General features: G+C 40.0%; 1 protein-coding gene across 6 annotated transcripts in view; it reads left to right on the top strand.

Moving 5' to 3' along the window:
* Nucleotides 1-338: 338 nt before the first annotated feature.
* Nucleotides 339-24,527, top strand: part of VEZF1 (vascular endothelial zinc finger 1) — a 32,877-nt gene continuing 8,688 nt past the window's right edge. Inside the window, exons 1-6 of one of the 6 annotated variants that reach the window (XM_039328141.1) lie at nucleotides 339-599; nucleotides 14,747-15,465; nucleotides 16,052-16,115; nucleotides 19,791-19,974; nucleotides 21,740-21,781; nucleotides 23,316-23,453. In XM_039328141.1, the coding sequence (XP_039184075.1) occupies nucleotides 567-599; nucleotides 14,747-15,465; nucleotides 16,052-16,115; nucleotides 19,791-19,974; nucleotides 21,740-21,781; nucleotides 23,316-23,453 (1,180 nt within the window). In that variant the 5' untranslated portion in view covers nucleotides 339-566. Of the gene's footprint in view, nucleotides 600-12,761; nucleotides 13,398-14,746; nucleotides 15,466-16,051; nucleotides 16,116-19,790; nucleotides 19,975-21,739; nucleotides 21,782-23,315; nucleotides 23,454-24,527 lie in introns of those variants that run through there. The other 5 variants (XM_039328144.1, XM_039328142.1, XM_039328139.1 and 2 more) reach the window with 5 other exon arrangements.

The following is a 24,527-nucleotide window of genomic DNA, read 5'->3' as shown; positions in this document are numbered from 1 at the left end:
CGGCCCCCCGGCCTTACGCTGCGCCCGCGCGCGCCCACCGCCTCGCGCCGCCGGGAAGGCAGAGGAGAGGCGGGAGTGCGCGCGCCCCCTGTTTCCCCCCACAACTCGGCTTGTCCGGCTCTCCTCGCTTCTCTCTCTCTCTCTCCCTCCCCCCTGTTGGCGACGATGGTACGGCCCGAGGGTTAGCGGAAGCCCGGCCGCTGAGGCGCTGCCATGTTGAGCCGCCTCCGCCTCCTTCGCCGCCGCCGCAGCAGCAGAGGCAGCCGCCGCTTGTGCTTTGTTGTCGGCTCCATGTAGCTGGGGGCCCGGGGGAGGGAGGCGGGGAGGGGGGCGGGCGGGGGAGAGCGCGGCCCAGGGCGAGCCAGCCAGCCAGCCAGCCAGGCAGGAAGAGCGAGTGCGGCGAGGAGCCGCCGCCGCCACCACCAGGACCAGGCCACCGGGCCTGAGGAGAAACCATTTATATAGAGCGGCGAGAAGACATTTATTTTTTACCCCCCCTCCTTCTACGAACGGCTCCTCCTCCTTCTCCTCTTCTTCCCCCCCTCCTTTCTCCCGGCCGCAAAACCATGGAGGCCAATTGGACCGCGTTCCTTTTTCAGGTGAGGGGGAGAACAACGCCCGATCGTTAAATATATATATTTTTTTCGGTTTGTTTTCCGCTCCTTAGAACAACATCAACACCAACCGATCACCGCCCCCCCCCAGACGGCCAACGCGCCCCCCCTCCCCGTTTAGGCCTCGCCACAGGAGGAATTCGGCCGGCTGGGCTCTCGGCAGCGGCACCCTCGCTTTTCTCTACCGCCCCCCCCCCGCCCTCAGCGCAGACGAGGGGGGGGGAATAGCGGGAGGAGGAAGAGGAGGAGAATCTGGTTGCGCTCGCCAGCGCAGTGGGAGGCCAACGGGAGCGCGTTTTCTCCCTCTTTTTCTCCCCCTCCCTCTGTCCGCCCCCCCCATAAATAGCTGCTTTCCTCAGCCCCGGCGGGAGGAGCCCCCCCCCGCGCGCAGCCTTCGCACGCGCGCAAAACTAAAGAGCGCCCTCCTTTCCCCGTTTAATTCCCCCCCCCCGGAGGGGGGTAGCAGAAAAGAGGGGAATGCTAAGCCGTATGATTGGGAAAGGGGGCTGTGTGTGTGTGTGCGCGGGGGGGGGGTTATTTTTCTACTTTTTTAAGCTTTGCTCCGAATAGTGTTGGCCGTTCCCCGCCAAACTATTTCCCCGGGGTTTTTTGTTCGTTTGTTTCGTTTGGTGTTCAAGAAAAAAGGATAATGCTCTCATTGTGGTTGGGATTATGGGGTGCAAGGTTTTGGATACTTCTCGCTTTGGACCAGTCCTGTCCTTGTTGCATTTTTTTTTTTAAACAAGGGGGGGGGGAAAGATCTGTTTCTTTCTCCTCTGGGCTTTCATTTTTGTTTAAAGATTGCAACTAAATCTCTCTATGGGGTTTACATCCCTGCTCTCTCCATCCCCTACCATTTTTTCTGTATCTTTTTCTTCACTCCAGTTCTTTAGAGCGATTTCATTCAATTGCCACTGTGTGAGGTTTTCTTCCTACTCTTTACTCAGAAATTTTGCTGCATTCCTTGTTTCTTCTGTCTCTATTCATGGGTGGTGGTGGTGGTTAACGAATAGATTGCAGTATTACTTTCCTGCTCCTACATCCATTCTGTTTTCTTCTTCCCTCTCAACCTTTCATTGAAATACTCAAATTATTTTCTTATCCCATGTACTGCAAAATGGGATTCTGTGCCTACTTTGCTTGCTTGAGTCTCTCTCCATCTTGTGTTTTCAAGCAGCTTCCAGTACTTCAGCAGCTTTATCATTGTCTTTTCTTGTTTCTCTGGGATTCCTGATTCCCTCCCTTGCGTACACTGTGAGATTCTCTATCCATTTTGCTTCAGTCTCCAGTAATGTTTGCTTTGAATTATTTTCTTGTTATCAGATGCTTCTATTACCTCATATTAATGCATCACCCCCTTTTTTTCTTTCTCTTAACTTTTACGGTTTACTTTGCATGTTTCCTTATTTTTTAATTGCAGTTTTCTCATCATTGGTATCATCAGCACTTCCATTAGCTTTTAAGGTGCCACATGAGCTTGTAGGGGGTGATCTGTATTAGACTTGGTCAGTCTGGAATTAATTTCTGGCTGCTACATTTTCTACCTTCTGCACATAATGTTACCCTTGATTGTCACTTTTTAAATGTGTTCTTGGTGGTTTATTTTCTTTTCATCATCTTTGTTCTTGAGAGTGATGGGTTCTTTAATTTTGTATGCCGTATTCTACTTTTGTCTCCATTGCTACCTCCTGTTTTCTTCCATTTTTGAAGTGCACTACTTATCTCTACGCATGACAAATTTAGACTCTTCCACTGCTTACAACTTGGTCCTCCAATTTTTTTCTGCTATGTTCTCTGCTTTTGTACTTTGCCCCCCCCCCTTATTTCTGAAGCTCCTCCTAGGATGTCATTGTCACCATTACTTTCTTTTGATCCCCACAGTGTTGTATTTCATTCCATCTGCCTTTTAATTTTGCTATTTTTCTTTTTCCTTCATTCTCATCTCCTACAGATGATCATTTACCACTTTCTGCCTTGCAGTTCTAGCTTTACTACTTTGTTTTCCTTTCCCCTTTTTATAAACATGTATCAAGATGCTTCATTGTATCTTCTTATCCTTTCTTTTTAAAAAACAGTCACTTTATCTATTCAGTTGTCTTTTGTTCTGCTCTCCTGTATTATCCTCTTTAGCCTTTAACCTATTTTTCCTCTCTGCTAATCTGCGACATTAAAGCATTTGTTTTCCTGTTTCTTTTTGCTGCAACTATGGGAAATGCTACATGTCTATTTTAAATTATTTTATGTGATTGTCTACTTGATAACTTGATAACATCTTAAACTTAAGAACAGATATTAATATTCAGAGGCAGTCAGTTTAGGAAATATAGCTTGTTATTCCTTAGGTACAGATTATATTATAGTCTGCTCTGACAATTCAGAGAAATGACGCTGTTTACTGAAACTGAATTAAAATTAATATTGGGACAAGTGATTTTATGATGGTGGAGATGATGGATAGGGTAGTTTGGAAAGAAAATATATTCAGCTTTTTTTGCTTGAGCTAAAAAAAAAACACTTGCTCAAGAGAAAATTCCAGAGATTGTTCTCATCAAATTTGGACTTACTAAGTGATAAAGCATGTCTTCAAGTTAAGCTGTGATTTCTTTAAAAAAGGACTGTTAAAAACTATTAAGGATTCTAGAAAATAATGCACTAAAATGATGGCACATAGCTTGCAAGTTGAGTCATTTGGAAGCATCAATCTTCTCTAAGGAATGCTGTATACCAGATTACTTTGTCTTTAAATCTACAAGCCAGATGAGAACCTAGGTTATAATACATTTTCCTTTTTTAGCTTGAAACTGTATACTAATTACAATGCTTCTTTCTTTCCCCGAAAGTAAAATAATACCCTACAAATTATGAGTTTGCGTCATTTGCCCTCTTAGTTTTCTGTTCTTTTTAAAATGCAAAGCATGACTCCAGTTTAAAAACATGAATTGGAGGAATAAATCTGAGGTGAATGCATTGCAGTCTTTCTTTTCTAAAAGCAAAAGTCTTCCAAGTACAAGATGAGTCATTTGCTTAGGTGCCCAGTCTCTGGAAACAGGCTTAGAACATGATCTTGAAAACAAAATTTGTTTGATCCTGTAACTCACACAAAGGTTGTGTGTCTTAACTACATACAGTAGGTACGAAGTGTTCTATTATTAACAATTATAAAATATCTATAGTTCAGTTAAAAATATTATTTGGTAATTCTAAAGTTTGTTAATCTCTATAGAGAATATTGCGTTAAGTTAAGAAGTTATGGCCTTCCTCTCTGAATCCTTGTGGAATCTTTTTTTTAAAATAACCACCTAATTGACAGAATGTGGATTGTGGTAAGCTACAGTGGTGCTTTTCTGGAAAATATTGACAATCCTTGTTTTGGAAAGCTGTAATTAATAGAAATGTTGCATTTTTTTCATTCTCCACTTTTAGTAAATAGGTAATAATTTTAGAATCAGTTCTTAAAAGTCATCTTCAGATCATTGAATTTAAAATTACAAACTATGATTGTTATGCCTCCTTATACTTAATATGGTTTTGGTAATTAAAAATATATATTTCTGGCTTATATCAGAATTAACATGTGTTTTAAAACGGTCTTTAAGTTGCCTAGAAAGTTCAGGCTGCATGTTAATAAAGACATCATGCATCTAATAGCTCATTCAAGGTATGATTCAGTGATGCTAATTAGCAACTCGAACATCAAAGTACAATGCAAAAACTTTGCCTCTAGCTACAGAAGTTTGTAGTACCAAATTTTTCCACCCTAGGTCATGAAACAGAATTTTGTTTTATTATAAAAATCCCATTCATAAAATAGAAATCCAAGAAGTATTGAATATATATATATAAGATATACCAAATAAACCACGCTTTTTCATTTAGATCCTTGGTTTGGCTCTACAGGAGAAGGCAGGACACAAAGGAATATTTATTTAAAAATAACTTTAAACATATTAAATGCTTTTGTTGTATGTGCCTTCATTTACAAATTAATTCTTAAGATCCCCTTATAGGGCATAACAAAGGGCACAAGATTTCTAGAATTGGTTACATGTTAACAATTTTCCATTTTAGGAAGCAAGAGCTGTCCAAATAGAGCCTGTCTACCATAGACAAAATAAGGTGGCGACTTCAGGCAATAGAGTTGTAGTACATGAATGGCAACAACTTTACTTTTATTGTAATTTTTTCGTTTCATGTGCAAAATAATTTATCCAGTTCTTAGCATACTGAATGTATTGGAGTAAAAGGGTGGCATCGTTTACTGTGACTCAAACAAACTAATCAGCAACACAGTCAATTTGGTGTTGGGTCAGTGTGCATAAGACCTTTATAATGGAAGGTATCAATATGAGACGACATTAGTAAAGATTTGAGACAAACATGCAACACATAAAAGAGCCTACAAATTATGGCTGCTTGAACCTTGGCCAGAGGATTTGGTCTTTTACAGAATTGCACTCTTCTGTCTTCAGATTCTGTATCCTATGCTCTTAGGTCAGGAATCGGCTGCTGGAGAACTTGGGCTAGAACTGTATCTCAAGTTATTTTTCAGCTGCACAGAGAAACAAAACTGGTTTTTTGCTGTCTAGACCAGAGGTCCCCAACCTTTTGGGCACCAGAGACCGGTTCTGTGGAGAGAGGTTTTCTGCAGACCGGAGGGTGGGTGGTTTTGTGTGCTGCCGGCATCTCGCGGATGGGGCTTTGCTTGTTTATGCGGCCTGGTTGCTGGCATGCCACAGCCCAGTACTGGTCCACAGCCCAGGTGTTGGGGACCCCTGGTCTAGACTGATCGGAATTGGGCGTCGCTGAAAGAAAGTGGAATGGATTCTGCCCTGCCACAATATATTCCGTAAATTTTCTTCAGATGCCCTTCAGATATATGGTGTTCAGCTTCCAATATATATACCAAATATAGTAAAGTGGTATACAGTCCTAGTTTACTTTTCAGCATTGTATTTGGTTGTATTTGTTTCATTGCTCAAAAAGCTAGTTGTGGAATCATTTAGGTGAAATCCTGATGGAAAGTGGAATCTTGTGTTGGGGTCATTCTCTGGTCATCATTCTCCATTCATGCTATCAAATATGCTTGTTTTTTGAAATGGAAGCTATGTTTGTAGACCTTGTTATTTTTCTTAGGCAACAATGATCTGTGCAGCGAGAATAGATTTGGGAACTCAGCATAGAGCCTATTCTGAAAGCTACTTGCACTTAAAGAATAAAACAGCTGCAGGCATCTCTCCCATCTCCAGTAAGTGATTAATTTTTACAGAACTGTAAAGTTAGTTAATATATAGCAACAATAGCCAAATTAAAAACATCTGGTCATATTTTTATCCCAATTTTTCAGATTGGAATACAGGGAAATTATCTTTGCATAGACCAGGGGTAGGCAACTTTGGCTCTTTTATGACTCGTGGACTTCAGCTCCCAGAATTCCTGAGCCAACCAAGCTGGTTCAGGAATTCTGGGAGTTGAAGTCCACGAGTCATAAAAGAGCCAAGGTTGCCTACCCCTGGCATAGACAAACCTGTTTTCAGCTGTCCCAGGTCCTGGCTAGAAATGCTTTCTCATTTCCACATCTCTGTTCTCATGTACAAATGCAGTAGACAAAGACAGAAGACTAGTCAGCAAAGCTGAAGAGCAAAATCACTCAATTGCCATTTCCTGTCTTATGTAGTATGGGTAATAGATTGTGGAAGCTTGGCAAATCACGTTATGGATCACCAGCTGTTCTTTTCCTGCCTAAAAAGTACGAGCTATTTGACTTAGATCAGACTATTCAAGTGGAAAAAATCCTGTTGAAATGCAACTCATGAGAGGGTTGCACGTTGTAGACTGGGGCTGGGATCCAAAGAACTCTAAGTAGCTTGGGGGTGGAGCATTCAATCAGTTTTTGTCAGACAAAAGCCTTCTGTGTTTCATGATAAACTGCTTTTGAAATGGAGTGTTTCAAAACTAACTTGTGATGATGCATATAGTGTAAAACTTTGTGAGAGCTTTAGCCTGTTTTTCTGCATTAAGCATACAGTACTGTAACTTTTTAACTTCAAGGAAGCCTATAAGCTATTTCCAGCTGTAAACATTTTTGAAAATCTTCGTGGATACTTGTTTTTGGTGATATCGTTATTGTTGCTCTTAGATGTGGATTTATAGAATAGAAAGTTATCTAATCATTGGTAGTGGTGGTGTACAAAGAATGGTTCTTCGGAAATGTTATTTTAAAAGAACTCTTTCTACTAAAGTATTTTCAGTGTTGTCAAGTCAAATCTATTTCAACCACTACTGTAAGGGGTGAATAAATCCTGATTCAGAATAAGAACAGTTCTGCCTATGACAAATTCTGTTTAAGCTTAAGTAAGGAAAAGCAATATTTTTTTATCTTTTTATCCCAATTTTTCAGGGACTAACCTATAACAAAGGAAATTTGATGATGTCAATTGAATTAATAGATCAAACTAAGTTCATTTCTTTAGGTAGCAGTTCATTTGGAGTATTTAAAAACTTGAATTAAGGAAAGTTCTAGGATCTAAGGCCAGTACTGTACAGATAGTCTTTGACTTACAATAGTTTATTTAGTGGCCGAAGTTACAATGGCACTGAAAAAAGTGACTTACAACCATTTTTCACACTTACGACCATTGCATCACCCCAGTGGTCATGTGATCAAAATTCAGATGCTTGGCAACTGACTCATATTTATGATGGTTGCAGTGTCCCTGAGTCATGTGATCACCTTTTGTGACTTTCTGACAAGCAAAGTCAATGGGGAAAATGGATTCACTTAACAGCTGTGTTACTAACTTAACAACTGTGATGGTTCACTTAGTAGCTGTGGCAACAAAGGTCGTAAAATGGGGTTAAACTCACTGAACAACCATCTTGCTTAGCAACAGAAATTTTGGTCTCAGTTGTGGTCGTAAGTTGAGGACTATCTGTAGTCTGTAGAAGAAAATCAAGATGCACCTAAACTGTTCATTGCTGAGTAATGGCACGCTCTGTATGGTTTATTCTGAGTCATCTTGCACTCTGGCATGTTTAACAGTTGTGTAGCAATTGGAGTGGCAGTGCTCATACAGCACCTCTCTGCAGTTCCTTTAATGCAGTGCATTTTTGTTGCATTGCAAAGCTGTCTGTTGCAGTTGCAGCACTGCCCTGAGAAAATAAGTGTTTGGTTTAAGGAGTTGCAGACAGGAGCTAAGTACCACATACTCCATAGTATATTTTGTCTTTGAAACTAAGTATTTCGAACTAAGAAAATTTCATGGAGATTCTATCCTGTCCTGTAAGATCAAATCTATTTATATTGCTTTCTCAATGTTCTGTTTAATATAGATGACTTTTTAAAGGTATATGGCATAAGGGGAAGGGAAACTCTGCTTGAAAACTGAAATTATTCTTAAGAGAGTATAGATTTAAAAGTACCTATGCTTCTGTGAAAATTGTCCCTCTTGTTCCTATTCTCTCTGTTTGAACTCTACATTTTTAATATGGTAATAGAAACATTCAAAATACATTGAATGTTTCCACAATATATATCTGCTGTATATCTCGGGTGGTAGGACCCTCTATAAAATAAGTTACTGGACCATACTTCATTCTGTAACTCGGTTGTGTCTGTTCCCAAACATAGTGATAAGATCTCCAGGCTTCAAACTCTGCTTAGTTTTAGAAATCAATATTTTGGAATTATGAGCTAATTTCCTTCTGTTTTTTTTAAGCAATAGTTGACCAAAAAGAATAATTCTTATTTTTACCTGTTTTCAATTGCTTGAAATGTCATAATCATTCTGTTACACTGTATTGTTTCAGAAAATGTGAACTTCAAATTCATATTCTGTAGATTTCTTTCCAGCAGAGATAATCCATTTGCAAGTAACCAAATCAACTAGATCCTTGCTTAGCTAGCTGTGATTACAACCAGATTGTTTCATGGCTTTGTTTCAGAAGCTAAAGCCTATCATTGTGCTATTCTTTCCTGTGTATTCGCAATCTAATAAAGTGTACTGAGTATTCATAATCATTTTTGTAACTTGTAGTTAACCAAATAGTCTGTCATTAAGATAGAGATCATGTAATATGTTGAATATCATGAAATACACCCAGTCATTACCTCAAAAATTGCTCCCCTCAGGGAATCAAAAGATGGGTTGCTGTAATGAGCACCTTACCACATCCCTTTGTGATGAGCGCCTGTGTTTGGAAAATAAAATGGCTTATTGGGGAAATCACTGCGGGTAAAATTATGTAACTGTAGTATCAACGAAGGTTCTTTGGCTGAGGATTGGTTTTTATTTTATATAATAATAATGATAAGGGAGATTCCTCCATGGTTTTGTTTATAAGTGAAAATTGTTAATTTTTGAGTTGTCAAGAATGTAATTTATAAATGCTCCTCATTTATGAAAGCAGATGTTAGTTTTCAGAGTGTATTACTGCAAAAACTCCAATTACCTGGGAAATTTTTAGTTTTCCCATTCAGAAGTTCAGTATATAATAGGTATGAAATAAGCTTATTAAGAATGTCTATGCCTCTTCCCCCACAAGGTGCAGATTTTTACCACAACTCATTGCTTCCAACTAAATAGAAAGAAAAATTGTACTGGGATGAGTATACTTGGGTTAAGACAGTGTTTCCCAAACTTGACAATTTTAAGGCATGAGGACTTCAACTGCCAGAATTCCACAGCCAGCAACGCTGGCTGTGGAATTCTGGGAGTTGAAGTCCACATGCCTTAAAATTGTCAAGTTTGGGAAACACTGGGTTAAGACATAAGGTAAGAATAACATACGCCTGGAAGGTTCAGTTTTGAAGTCCCTGGGTATGACCACCCAGCTGCTTTCCAGGACCTTCAAAATAGCTTTTAAACACATTTTATTAAAAAAAAAAAATTGTGGTACGGATTCCTATCAAGTAACAAATACTGTAATATAATCCTCAAAATAGGTTTATTAGAATGTTTTTTAAAAAATATTATTTTTCCAAAATCTAGGGAGGAGAATTAAAAATCTAGCTTTGCCTCTACCTATGTAGCAAGGTTCTGCCATGTTCAGCCTTCTCAAAAACATCATGTTGCCCTCAGATCAATAATTGCTTACCTAACTACATAAAATTTGTCGAAATTTTGATGAAGCAGAAAGAATTTCTAAATTTTATGGGGAAGATATGTTTGAGAGGAAGTGAAAAATGTGTAGTACTACCCATAACTTGATATGTTTATAAACATATGTTTGGTGTTGAAATACAATAATTATAAGTGTTTATTGACTGAACTTGCTTTAAAGTAATTTAATTAGAGCTGCTGAACTCTAGCAACAGATTTTTATTTTTGCTTCGCTAAGGAGAAGCAGGCAGTCAAAAAAGTTAACATTGAAGACAAAAGAACCCAGCTGTGGTAAAACAAAGAAGGCTATGTATTCTAAACTTTGTATCCCCAACAAGTACAAAAAGCACTGATTTTTCAGAAGATGAGAAAAAAATTCAGGAGTCAAAATTCAGAATACAGATTTTGTCTAAGCAGTCTCATTTTCTGACTCTAAAGTACTGTCATTGCAAGCAGTTTCTACTTTATTGATGATTTGACTCTTTGAGACAAGTTTCTCTACCATTTCATGTGTTAATTTTGGTATAAATTCTAAAAACATAGTTCACATTTTATCAATTTTCTACATTATTTAAAATGAAATCATTAGCAAGTGAGTCATATTTTTTCTTTCTTTGGTACCGTATATTCCGGCGTATAAGGTGACCCGGCGTATAAGACGACCCCCGACTTTGGCGCCGAGTCGCATGCCTAGAAAGTCGTCTTATACGCCGGAAACTACCATTATTTCCGGCGTATAAGACGACTCAGCGTATAAGACGACCCCCGACTTCAGCGCCAATTTCAATGCTTTCAAAAGTCATCTTATACGCCAGAAAGTACGGTATTTTGTGAGAAGAAATCAGATCATGAGATTTTTCCTCTTGGACTTTTATATTTCTGGCCTACATTGTTGATGGTCAACAATGAATTCTAACTGTTTTGAGTGTAGGAGTTGTGGAACACCAGAATATCTTGGCATTCATAACATTTAGCAAATGTCATATATTTAATGTCATATATCTAATGGCAGAAAGTGAAGAGGAACTAAAGAGCCTCTTGTTGCGGGTAAAGAAGGAGAGTGCAAAAGCTGGCTTGAAACTCAACATTAAGAAAACCAAAATCATGGCATCTGTCCCTCTCAATTCCTGGCAAATAGATGGGGAAGAAATGGAGGTAGTGACAGATTTTATTTTTCTGGGCTCCAAGATCACCTCAGATGGGGACTGCAGCAAAGAAATTAAAAGACGCTTGCTCCTGGGGAGGAAAGCTATGGCAAATCTAGACAGCATTCTAAAAAGCAGAGACATCACCCTGCCAACAAAAGTACGTATAGTCCAGGCCATGGTTTTCCCAGTTGCAATGTATGGCTGTGAAAGTTGGATCATAAGAAAGGCTGAGCGCAAAAGAATTGAGGCCTTTGAACTATGGTGCTGGAGAAGACTCCTGCGAGTCCCTTGGACTGCAAGGCGTTCAAACCGGTCAGTCCTAGAAGAGATCAAACCTGACTGCTCTTTAGAAGGCCAGATCCTGAAGTTGAAACTCAAGTACTTTGTCCACCTAATGCAGTGCTTCTCAATTATTTTCTGTCATGCCCCCCTAGGAAGAAGAAAACATTTCGCGCCCCCCGCGCGACTGTAAAATTTTTTTTTCTGTACAGAGGACCGATTTCCGGGTCTAAAAGTCACACGGGCAGGTTTGGCCAATCAGGATAGAGCATCATGTCTATCCAATCGGGTCCTTTGCATGTGTCACATGCGTTGGTCATGTCCTCCGCGTCGGGCTGCCGCTTGCGAGTGAGTCGGATGATCCGATCTAGAAATCCAATATGACAGTATTTGCCGAGGTCAAACGAGCCCCCCTTTCCGGAGCCTCGCGCCCCCCCTGGGGGGCGCGCCCCACTATTTGAGAAGCACTGACCTAATGAGAAGGAAGGACTCACTGGAGAAGGGCCTAATGCTGGGAAAGATGGAGGGCAAGAGAAGAAGGGGACGACAGAGAATGAGGTGGCTGGATGGAGTCACTGAAGCAGTAGGTGTGAACTTAAATGGACTCCAGAAGATGGTAGAGGACAGGAAGACCTGGAGGAACGTTGTCCATGGGGTCGCGATGGGTCGGACATGATTTCGCAATTAACAACAACAACAACAACAACAACATATATTTAAAAAAACTCATTTTAGATTTCCCTGTAATCCATATTCACTACATAGTTCTGTTGGGTATGAAGCAATTTGTCTTCATTAAATCTGTGGAAAACAGGCTTTTGAAAAGTTATATTCACATTTTTCCTAAAAATAGAAAAGGTTGGATTCTGCTGAAGGTTCCATACACATTTGCATTACTCAGGTGACCCTGAGAACACAGGTAAACCTCCAAATGGCCTCAAAGAATCTCTAAAACAGTGGTTCTCAACCTTTTTAATGCCACGACCCCAACCGGTCGTAAGTCAAGGACTAACCAACTGGTCGTAAGTCGAGGACTTTCCCTGCCCAGGAGCACCGCACATGCGTGGTGCCACCCCCTGCGCTGGCCGAGGCGTAACTGGCAAGCGGCAGAGACCAGCCCAAGGGAGGTAAGGCACCCGCCGGGCCCCACGCGTGCCAGCAACCCTCCCTGCGCCCGCCGGCCTCCCACCTCCCACCCCTGGCCCTCTTTTACTTACATTTTTAGTAGTTGCTCAGCAGAGAGGGGTGGAAACTTCCAGACAGCTCGCCTTCACTGCAGACAACTTGCAGCACCGTTTGCAGATTGGGACTTTTGGCGGCTCAGCAGGGCAGAGACAGCCTGGACAATTCCTATTAGCTTTTGAAAGCCAATAGAATTAGACTCTATTCAAGAGAGTCTATTCTATTGGCTTTCAAAAGCCAATAGAATAAAAGGGAGTAGCACAGCCAAGGAAAAGGGGGAAAAAAATGGCGGACTGTGTTGTTTGGCGACCCCTGTGAAATGGTTGTTCGACCCCAAATGGGGTCCCGACCCACAGGTTGAGAACCACTGCTCTAAAAGAAGGCAAATGACCAGCTGTCTGCAAGGAATATAAATCCTTCCATTCTCCACCATCCAGTCAGAGCTGAAGAAGCAGCTTGGTTTTCAAAGAAAAACAAAGAAGTCCAGTTACCTCCTGAAAAGGCCCCTTTGGGTTGGATTCTGCTAGACTTCCCAAGGGAAATAATTTTATAAAAGGGTGTGCACAAACTGTTGGCTATCTGTACTAAAGGTTGTATATATTAGAACAAGTTTCATTTGTTAAACGGTATTCATAATTGAAATAAATCTGAAAGCACATTAGCTGAGCTTGAAGATGTGTACATCTTCAAGCTCAGATTTTCAGAAAATGTGGCTCTGGTAAATTGTGGCATTTAAAGAGTTGCTTGGTGATTCTGCTGAGTGCTGTTTTTATTTATTTTTGATAAGTTGGGTTCTGGAAGGAGGGAATGTGTCCTTCATGATCCTACTATTTCTTTCTGTGGCTTTTGACACAGCCAGCTCTAGTGTCTTACAGGACTGCCTACAGGGGGTAGGGAAATAGATTCTTGTCTTGCACTGGTTCTATTCTCTCCTTAGTGGGTGGTTTCAGTATGTGAAAGAAAAGGGATGAGAGGTCAGCTGAGTGGTCCTAATTTTGGGGATGCTGCAGGAATCAGTTCGCTACTCCTTGCTTTTTAACAAGAAGCTACTGGGTGAAATCATCCGGCAATTCAAGGTATGATAACATCAGTATACTTGTGATACTCAACAGTATGTTGTTATCCTAAACCAGGGGTAGGCAACTTTGGCTCTTTTATGACTCTTGGACTTCAACTCCCAGAATTCCTCAGCCAGCCATGCTGAGGGGAAGGGAGAGATTTCCAAGCTGAGCCATGCTGGCTCAGGAATTCTGAGAGTTGAAGTCCACGAGTCATAAAAGAGGCAAGGTTGCCTACCCCTGTCCTAAGCTATAAGGCAGATGCTGTCATGATGGTGCCTGGAAGTTAGGAAAGGTTGAAGTTGATTGTGGGTAAGATAGGTTTGTTTATCCATCGGGGTTCTCTGTTGCTGCAATTCAGGGGTCCTTCTGGACTTATGGTTTCTGATTCATCAAGTGGAGTTGTTGCCAGAGAAGCCTGTATCTAGGTTCATCTAATGTGCCAACTGGGCAAGAGGATCTGGCCACAACAGTTCACACTTTCATCACTACCCACCTTGACTATTACAAGGCACTTTTCATGAGGCTGTCTTTAAAGAGTACCGTACTTGGAAAGTTCTGCTAGCCCAGAATACAGCAGTCCTCATGTTTACTGGTGCTCACTACTATTAGCGGTAATTTTGTGGGTCCTGCATTGGCTACTGAATAATTTTCTAGGTACAATTCAAGGTGCTGATATTGTTCTATCAAGCCTTTATGATCTACCACCTGATTACTTCAGCTCCAAAGAGAAAACTGGGAAGAAACATTTTGTAATCCTACCTTTCCAAGAGATTGGTGGGGTTGAGATTAGTGACACTGCTTTTCTGTGGCAACACTGGAGCTTTGGAAAAACATCCCAGGGGAGGACAGGCAGGCCATCTCCTTGTTGGCTTTCTGGAAACTTAAAAATTGAGTTGTTTCAGAAGCCCTGCCTGCTTTTTGTGTTATTTTTTTGTTTCTGATCTTGTTATTGCTATCATTATTTTGATTGCATTTAACCTCACCATGAATATTTTAACTTTGGTTCATGTAGCCTGAAGGCTACCGAAAATTGTTTGATTGTGATGGGGTAGATGATGGATGGATGGGGTAGAGGATGGATGGGTGGGTGGATGGATGGATCGAGTGGAGCGCTAATATCTCCAAAAGTGTACTCTCACCATTTTTGGTTTCTAGTTAGAAACTTTTTAAAAACAAAGGTGTAATTTGTATGGTAAACATTTGAATGTAAGAATTTTAGCAGTTAAGTGCCTTCAGTTTCTTTTAAAGTCAGCGTTATGTGTTGAGTCTTTATTAGTAGATTGCTAAGTTGTGTATGGGGGGTTTTTGCTGATCAACTGCACGTTGCATCCCTCACTTCTGAAAGTGTGCATGTTTGGTTTCAGGCACACGAAGCATCGCATCACCAGCAGCAAGCAGCACAAAATAGTTTGCTGCCTCTCCTGAGCTCAGCTGTTGAACCTCCTGACCAGAAGCCCATTTTACCTTTGCCGATAACACAGAAACCTCAACCCCCACCTGAAACACTAAAAGATGCCATTGTTGGCATTAAAAAGGAGAAGCCGAAAACCTCCTTTGTATGTACGTACTGCAGCAAGGCCTTCAGGGACAGCTACCATTTGCGGCGCCATGAATCCTGTCATACTGGGATAAAGCTGGTGTCACGGCCAAAGAAAGCCCCTGCTACAATGGTGCCCCTAATCTCCACCATTGCAGGGGACAACAGCCGGACATCGCTGGTTTCCACCATTGCAGGCATCTTATCAACAGTCACAACGTCTTCCTCTGCTACCAACCCGAGCAGTAGTGCCGGGGCCACAGCCATGCCAGGGACACAGACTGTGAAGAAGCCCAGCAAGCCCGTCAAAAAGAACCATGCCTGTGAGATGTGCGGCAAGGCCTTCCGGGATGTCTATCACCTAAACAGACACAAGCTGTCCCACTCGGATGAGAAGCCTTTTGAGTGCCCAATTTGCAATCAGCGCTTCAAAAGGAAGGACCGCATGACCTATCACGTGAGGTCTCATGAGGGTGGCATCACCAAACCTTACACCTGTGGTGTTTGTGGAAAAGGCTTTTCGAGGTACCATGTAGAAAATCCCAGGCGAGCTCAAGTATTGGATTTTCATTCTGCGTTCGCGATGGGTGGGAGGATGGGAGGAATTGGGATAGGAAAGTAAGAGGCAGGGATGGGATGGAGCTGGGGAAGAGGGACACCCGGAGAAGTATCTTTGAATTTAAATCTGCAGTCAGCCTTTGCTAATGGTGGGAAATAACTGCTTGTTTAAAATCCAGAATTAATTAGCCAGCCGTTGGCCTGTAGTGAAGGCATAGGCATTTTTTTTTAGCACCTTTGTAAGTATTACTATGTAAGGCATTAATTTAGCAGTATTGTGGAATCACACAGCTTCCATCTTGCTTAGATAATCTCCCATTTTAAATGGCTAATGGACCTTAAGATAATTTTTATCAATTTGGATTTTTCTGGGGAGATATACAATAATTACAGGAAACTCACTTGGGTAGCTGAGGCTTTGTGATATGAAGATTTTCTCAGAAAAATTGAGATCATAGTTTTGTGTATTTAGGAAATTTCTCTTGTGAAGGAGGTTGGATTGAATAATTGATTAATTCTGTGTTTGTGTAACAATTAGTTTTCTTGTGCCTTTACTTTTCTTCTTTTTCCACAGACCTGATCACTTAAGTTGTCACGTCAAACATGTTCACTCCACAGAGAGACCCTTCAAATGCCAAGTAAGAATTTTTTATTGATCTGTAGTGCTTAGCTTATTAAGACACTCAAGTGGGCTCTAGTAGAATCTGAAGTTAGACATCATTAGATGAAATGGAAGGTTCAGAGCCAAGTATTAAAATTAACCCCCATTAAGACCTTTGGACAGCACATAACTAAACTCTAAAAGGTAAAGAGGTTGGACCTGGTTAATATGGACAGGCACCAGCAGGAAATACCAGAATCATAGGCAACTGTGGAAAGCCAATAAAAGTCCTGAAAGAAAGATGGTGTCAAATGCTTCTGCTGATAAGGAAATTACAGTAGATGAGCTTGATTCAGAAGACTATCCATTGAAAAATACATTAGAAGTTAATAAAGCTCTCAGCCTGGTCAATATGCCCATAAACATGGTTAAGTAAGAATCAGAAAGAGTTACTTGGGAATAAGTTGAAAAAGTTATGGGAGCAGAGGAAGTCACACTTGAGCAAAAATTAGTCATGAGAAAAAACTAACTTGGACTGATACTTATTAGGCCAACTGAAGCTTTACAAAATAATTGCAAGCTTTAGAGTTTTCAAAAAACTCTTCATTAGTAAGTTATTAAAATACAACAAACCCTCCCCCCAAAGAATGATGGTAAATGTGGTAGATTCCATTCCAAAATGGAGTGAAAGAACCTCCAAAGTTTGCAAATTGGGTTATGTCAGGCCACATCCTTCCAGAATTATTGGTGCTCCATCCTGGAAGTTTTCAAGAAGAGATTGGACATCCGTTTGTCTGGGATGGTGTAAGGTCTCCTGCCTTGAGCTAGGGGTTGAACTAGAAGAACTCCAAGGCCTATGATTCTGTGCATCAAGAAAAAGAAATACGCAGGGAATTGATTACTCCCTATTCTTGGAAATACAAAATCTGGGTGATAATGTCAGGACTATTTTTATCCTATCCAGTACGCATATATTTTGGTTATAATAATGGAAGTTGTCTTATCAGCACATTTTGAAAGGCACCAGATTGGGGAAAGCTGAAGCACAAGAATGATTAATACACAAAGTAAAATGCAGCATTAACAAGTATCTAAAATCTGCTGTTGTTGCATTACAGTATATAGAGTATTTGTGAATAATGAGCTATAGTAATGACATCTAAAATAACTAAGTAAAGAATAAAGTCTTCATATAGAAATAGAACTCTGTGGGTACACAGTAAGCCTGTGCCACATTGAGGAATACCGCCTTCCTTGCAGCCACTGCTACACTTCATTCAGTGGGGTCCCAGGAGAAGGGCCTCAAAGCTTCACACAAAAGAGGATGAACACAGTTTCTCTTTATAGTTTGCGATGAGGAAAGCTGGTGGCATATAGGGATGTGCCGTGGAAGACGTTCTATGTTCCTAACTGTTTCAAACCCATGCATGTTCCAGTGAAAACTTGAAACAGGGTTTTGTTTTTATTTAACTTTAGAATAGGCCACCCATTCCCAAAGCTTCTGAACAACTAACAATCAGAAACATTGCCTCCAGTTAAAAACAACCCTCCCCCAAAGCTATGTAAACCTACATATAATACAAATGAAAATAATGACAGTAGCAGAAGTTTCAGAAAAATACAAAGTCTTTCGATGAAGTTTCATTTCAAATACCATACTGTGGCTGCTACCAAATACTTTCAGGAGCTTTTGCATCAGGCCAAACAATTCTGGACTTAACAGTAACAAACTATTTTAGTTATGGAGTCTTACTAGGACCTAAAGAAGAGTTCATAACTATTGACTGGAGGCCAGAATTGTTTTCAGGTGACTGTACAGCAGGGGTGGGCAACCAGTGGCCCTTAAAGTTTCCCCTTCAATGCCTGAGGGCTAGTACACTTTCCAGCAATTTTGAAGGCAAAAATGCACAAAGGGAGTGTAGGGTGAGCTTTAAAATAATCTAACATTGAGTTTAAAAAGCAAATCCCTCTAAGCCTGGGAACAGGATAAACCCAGGGCCTTTCTACCCATCTTACTTTACCACCTGATCCACTGTGGCTTCTCTTTTAAAAAATAAAGTGTTTTCTGCTTACCAAAAGATTGCCCATCTTTGTTGGTTTGTTATTTTCCCTTTGTTCGGCTTGTCCCTTTGCCTCTAATGTCAGACTGCATTTGTTTAGGCAGGCTAGTATTTTTTAATGTGGGCTAATAATGTGCAAAGTTTTTTTGTTGTTTCTCTGTTTCTCTTCTGTTTAGCTTTATCATTGTGTTTCTAAGCTGGTTCCTAATGACTCATTATGGCCATTAAATGATTTGACTCATTTTGGCCATTAAATGATTTGATTTAAAAGAAAGTATGATTCATACTTTTCAATCTGTTTTTGACTTTTTTAAAATGTAACTGAATAATGGAAAAAAAATCATGTCCATGGCCATTATCAGGAGATTGTTATGGGAGATTATCTTGATCTGCTAGGATATATAAAAACACTGTGTCAACCTGATTAGTGTAGTTGTCTTTGCTTTAAGGAATGAAGGTTACCTTTATACTTGAGTAATATTCAGCTCTTACACATAGTTTGTTTAATCCCAACATCTAGAAATATACTGCTGTGTCTTAGTATGGTCAATTTAACTTTATCTGGCTATATGTGCATTGAAGGTAGTCAAAATAGTTTAAATAGTATTGCTAATGGCTCTTCATCCGGGCCTTAGGTAAGGACAGTTGACATCCCTTTTCTCCCACTCCCTTGTTCCCATCTGGGTTTGTTTTCTCTGCCATCTTTATTTTCTGTTTCTTGTACTGTTACTTATTTTTAAATGTTTTTAACAATTTGTAAATCACCCAGAGTTGCTGTGATACATCAGTTTGTAATAATTATTATTTGCAGTATGAGAGTTAAAGCATTTTTGCCTTTATTTTAATTCAGTTAGCTTCATGAAATGTTATAGACCAGTACTTCCAGATAGAAAACTTTGTTCTGCTAAGAGCACTTAATCATGATTCTTCCTGGCCCTCTATACCAGTGATGGCAAACCTTTTAGAGACTGAGTGCCCAAAAACTGCACCCCCACTCTTGTCCTCGCTCCGCCGTGCCCACTGGGCCACGCACCATCTCCACGGCCCACCACAGATCACCCAGGTAGCCCAGCAATGCCATGATGGCCACGCCCTCCGCCTGTGCCCTGCATCATCTGTGCACAACGGGGCGCAAGGGCGGAGTCTTGTCCATGCTGCCAGGCTACCATGTCCTTGGCTGCGCTGCTTCATGTGGGCCATGCCCGGGGGTGACTCTCCTCCGGGGGGCTGCTGGTGAGGAAGGGGCTGTGGGAGGAGGTGGGGCTGGGGCGATAGTGCGTGTGCCCACAGAGAGGGCTCAGAGTGCCACCTGTGGCACACGTGCCATAGGTTTGCCACCACTGCTCTATACTTATGCAAAATATCTTTTCTGTGTACTACTACAGTCCAAATTTAGGTTTACTAGTTTATTGTTTGTAAAAGTTGTATGAAGTGAGGCATTATTATAGTGGGAGCAATATACCTACTTGTTTAATTATGTCATATTCATGTACTTTTTGGGGTGCATAGGATGGAGAATTTTGAACAGAATCACATAAAATTTCTCTGCAGAGATTTCTTGTGGGGAATTCAAGGTATTTATCAGTTAACTATTAAAGTTATAGTGTTCAGTAAATGAGTATTCTGCTTTAGACCTTTTTCTTTCTGTGTAGACCTGCACAGCTGCCTTTGCTACCAAAGACAGGCTGCGGACTCACATGGTGCGCCACGAAGGAAAAGTGTCATGTAATATCTGTGGTAAACTTCTGAGTGCAGCATATATTACCAGCCACTTAAAGACCCATGGGCAGAGCCAAAGCATCAATTGTAATACCTGTAAACAAGGCATCAATAAAAGTAAGTGGCTACCTTTTAAAAAAGACTTTATTTTGCCCACTAATGTAGTGCATACAATTGTTGAGAGAAAAAAAACTTGATGATTTAGATCATATAAGATGGGATTGGTATCTTATAGATTAGATCTGTGAAAATGGGAATTTATGTTGCTGGGAGAGGTTTTTGGAAACTTTTTTTTTTCCTGTTAGAAGAAACAGTCTGAAAACTGCCAGGTTTAAAACTTTGATTGCAGTGTCTCTCCAAAGACTTTGAAATCTGGGTAAGGATTGGTTTCAGTAGTCTTGGCTGCCTCTGTGTTTTTGGCATGCTAGGTGACTAAACAATTACTTGGAAAATTACTGAAGGCAAAATCTTCAGCTGGCAAAAAATGCCGAGTCATGTCAAACAGCAGGAAATTTGTAAAGAGTTCAATCGGTGAAGATCTGGAGATTACTAGTGACTCTGTCAGCCCAATAATTCACTTTGGTTCCTGTCTGAAGCCTTCCATTTCCTTCCATCCCTAAACTAGAAGCCCAAATGTGATCATAGTACAGGTAGTCCTTGACTTACAACCATTTATTTAATAATGATTTGAAGTTACAGTAACCTTAGAAAAAAGTGTTATGACTGTTGCACCTGTCCCTCAGTCACGTGAATACCATTTGGGTGCTTGGCAACTGGCTCACATTTACGATGGTTGCAGTGATCACAGCTTCCCATATGGCTTCTGACAAAAAAAACAAAAAAACAGAAAAGCCAGATTTGCTTAAGGACCACATGATTTTCTGAATGACCACATGGTTGTAAATTTGGATCCAGTCATATAATGACTTGCTTAATGACCACATCAATTAACAACCAAAATTCATATCCCAACTGTGGTCATAAGTTGAGAACTACCTGTATAAGCAAACAAAATAGCAAGCTCACCAGTGGTGGCAAACAAAATAGGAAGATCTATGGATGCATTTACCATGGATTCCTCTAAGAGTAGATTAGGGTTACACTCAAAATTTGCAGAACTCTAGCCTGTGTTTGTAAACAGTTAACTAGGTTGTGTTACCAGGTTGTGTAATGATTTTGCTTAATGTATAGGCAGGAATTCTATGAAGGTTAGTTTTTTCTCTGTTACAATGAGTTCTGGTTGCTGAATGCAATAGAATGAGACAGGAAAGAGATAGGCAGTACAATAGTCTGTGTACCTAAAGGAACATAGTTTTTTTTAGCAGTTCTGCAATTACAAGTATGGCACAGGAATCCACTTACAATAGAATATTCTTTCTTGTGTGCCAACTTTTTTCCAGTTATAGACATCTGCCATCTGTTGCCAAAGTCTTGTGTACAAGACTTGTCTGCCAGCTGTGTCATCCCCTTCTTGTGCTCATGCAGATCACCTTTGATGAAAGCATCTGTGTAAATGGATCTTTTTTGGCTCATAATTTTCTCTGGTCCCTATTTCCATGGTTGCCCAATCATAGATGAAATAATATAAATTTATGCTAAAGAAAAATGTGACTGTGTTTAAATATTAAATCATGGGAATCTATGTAATGTTTCAAAAGTTTGTGTGCCATTCCTATCTAAGTTTTTCAGATCTTGGTTTATTCAGAATATCTTTTGTTCCTGCAACAATCCAGGGAAGGTAAGTTAGACTAAATCAATTTGATGAGCTTCATGGCTCTGACAGGAATTTAATTCAGGCTCTCCATATCTAAAATATAAGTTGTTATCTATTACTCAAACTCAGTACAATAAATTATACAGAGCTGTTTCATTTACATTGCAGAATTTGGGTTTTTCAAGCAAGAAAATCTACATCTTCCTGCTTGTGAGTAGCCATGGTTTAAATTTGATATGTTTTAGTATGCTGATCAAAAAATGCTTGTTGCAAGATTGATAATTTGTAGTTTACTTTAAAGATTGATTGCATTCCATTTTCAATTGAATGATATTAAATATTGTATTAGCTGTTACAGTGGAAACTTCTTATTACTTCTCATTTATTTGTTGTAGTAACAACTGTGATCACTAAGGAAGAAACAACTACACACTCTTGTCCTCTGTGCACACACTCTATTTGTCTTAGGGCTATGTGCTTCATTTTGGCAAATCCATATTATAGAAATTTTGTAGTTCTAGTATACGATTGAATGAAGGCAAGCCGTTACTGGTAGTCCTCAACTTACAACAGTTCATTTAGCAACCATTCAAAATTACAATGCCATTGAAAAATCTTACTTACAACCAGTCCTCATATTTATGACCATCGCACCAACCCTACAGTCACCTGATTTAAATTCCAGCACTTGGCAATTGGCATGTACTTACTACAGTTGGGTCACGTGATCACCATTTGTGACCTTTCCAACTGGCTTCCGACAAAGACAGTGGGGGAAGCTGGATTTGATTAATAACCACACGACTCACTTAACAACTGCAATGATTTTTTAACAGCTATGGCAAAAAAAGATAATAAAATTGGGCATGTCTTAACAACTTTGCTTAACCATGGACATTCTGGTCCCAGTTGTGGTCTTAAGTCAAGAACTGCCTATGTCTCCCTTCTAATAGAAGTCATGTTAAAACTCTTCGTGGGTAGAAAGGGTTAAGCTACATTTGTCAAGGAAACACCAGCAGTAGATTTAATGATTTAGACATTTAAGAAGAGTTTCCCTTCTCTTCTTAAATGTGCTTAAAATGCAGTTGGTCTGATGTGGCTGAAACTAGGATGTGTCTCAGCAGATGGCAAAGTTACTCTGCCTTAAAAATTGTACAGTTTAGATAAAAGGCAAAGATATTAAAACTTTCTCTCAGCATACACAACAATACTAAAATATTTAAAACACCTCCTTTTATAGCTTGAGATGAATAAGATATTCATTATTCCATTTCTGTAGCTCCATTTAATTATTGGATTTTTCAATCATGACAGATTCTAAACTTTGTAGATTTGGTTGAAACTTCAGTAGGGATTGTATCTTAACAATTTCATTATGGTGGCAAACAAGCATCCAAAACCTTACTGTTCTTGTACTAAAGCAGGAGTGCCAAACTGCCGGCCATGGGCCGGATGCATCATAGCAAAACCACGCCCTCCCCATTGCCGGCAACGGCAAAAAAAAAGTTGCAATATGTTGCAACACGTCAGGTGATGTTGCGAGTTTGACACCCCTGTATCAAAGTAACAAAATCATTTGTTTTTTGTTTATTATGGGGAAAAAATAAGGAAATAGTAATACGGTGTTCAGAGTCTGTAAAATGTGTTTTTTAACTTCACGTGTTACCTTCTAATTGAGAAAATTCTAATTTGTGCCCATGTGTATTTTTGCATCTTTCTTAAAAAAATAATGTGACTGGAATAGCTTGTATGAATGAAGAGAGCAACAACCAGAAGCAGCAGCAGCAGCAGCAATCGCAGCAACAACATGTCACAAACTGGCCTGGAAAACAAGTTGAGACTTTGAGACTATGGGAAGAAGCAGTTAAAGCAAGAAAGAAAGGTAAAAATTGATGGCAGCAGATTGTTGGAGTTAATCGTGCACATGTATAAATGACTGGTATAGTGGGCAGGAAACATGGAGTAAATTCACACTCTGAAAATATGCAGGAGTAAGAGCTACTTGATAATCTAAGGTGATTATGAGGATGGGTCTGCTTGTCATAGATTCTTACTTCTTGATTATGTCAAGCAGTTGCTTTATCAAAGCCAGGCTAGGAGACTTGGGGCTTACCAGGTTGCCTATTGGTTGTTTATGTCAAAATTTTGATCTCTTGCCCTGTTTTCAAGTTGGGGGCATGATTTCTGAGAGGATCTGAGTTTTCTGTTACTTAATCGATTGTTTTGTGCATAACAGATACACAAAACCCTAGCTGTCATTTTAAGTTGCTCATTGGTGCTTCAGTCTGATACAGATAGGGCCACTTTACCACATTGGTTTCCAGACTTCCGTAGAGGAAATTCTCTACCACAGTGTTTCTCAACCTTGACAATTTTAAGGCATGTGGACTTCAACTCCCAGAATTCCACAGCCAGCAATGCTGGCTGTGGAATTCTGGGAGTTGAAGTCCACATGCCTTAAAATTGTCAAGGTTGAGAAACACTTTTATAATTCTTCATAAGGTGGAAAAATCCAGTTTTTCTAAAACACTTTAATTTGGCTAGAAAACGTCCAACCTCCATGATTCTTGACCTTGATGCCAATTGGCATTGCATCCTGTCTTCCAGTTTTATAAAGTTGCTTTAAATATTTATTCTTATTGTTTATTTTTACAAATACAATATGCTCTGGTTTTCCTTTATCATATTGACTTCTTTGGGTGGCATTTTGTTGTCTTTTTAGGGCCCATTCACTTTTAATTGTGTATAAACTAGTGAGACAGGAAGATATTCAATAGCAATTAGAATGTGAAAGAACTATAATTTCATATGGAATTGTGTATGTTTATTTGTTCTCTCTCTTATCAAGGAAAGGGAAAGAGTTATATGTGTTTTGATGGCTTACATAAAATAAATAAGCAGTTTTTGTTACTACAGCCATTTTTACCAAGGCATCTAATTCAGTGCTTAAAATAGC

This window comes from Crotalus tigris, unplaced genomic scaffold (genome assembly GCF_016545835.1).
Source record: "Crotalus tigris isolate CLP2741 ecotype Arizona unplaced genomic scaffold, ASM1654583v1 scf7180000024371.1489680, whole genome shotgun sequence".
Taxonomy (NCBI): Eukaryota; Metazoa; Chordata; class Lepidosauria; order Squamata; family Viperidae; genus Crotalus; species Crotalus tigris.
Note: the sequence above shows the minus strand (reverse complement) of the source record. Positions and strands in the feature narration are given on the sequence as shown.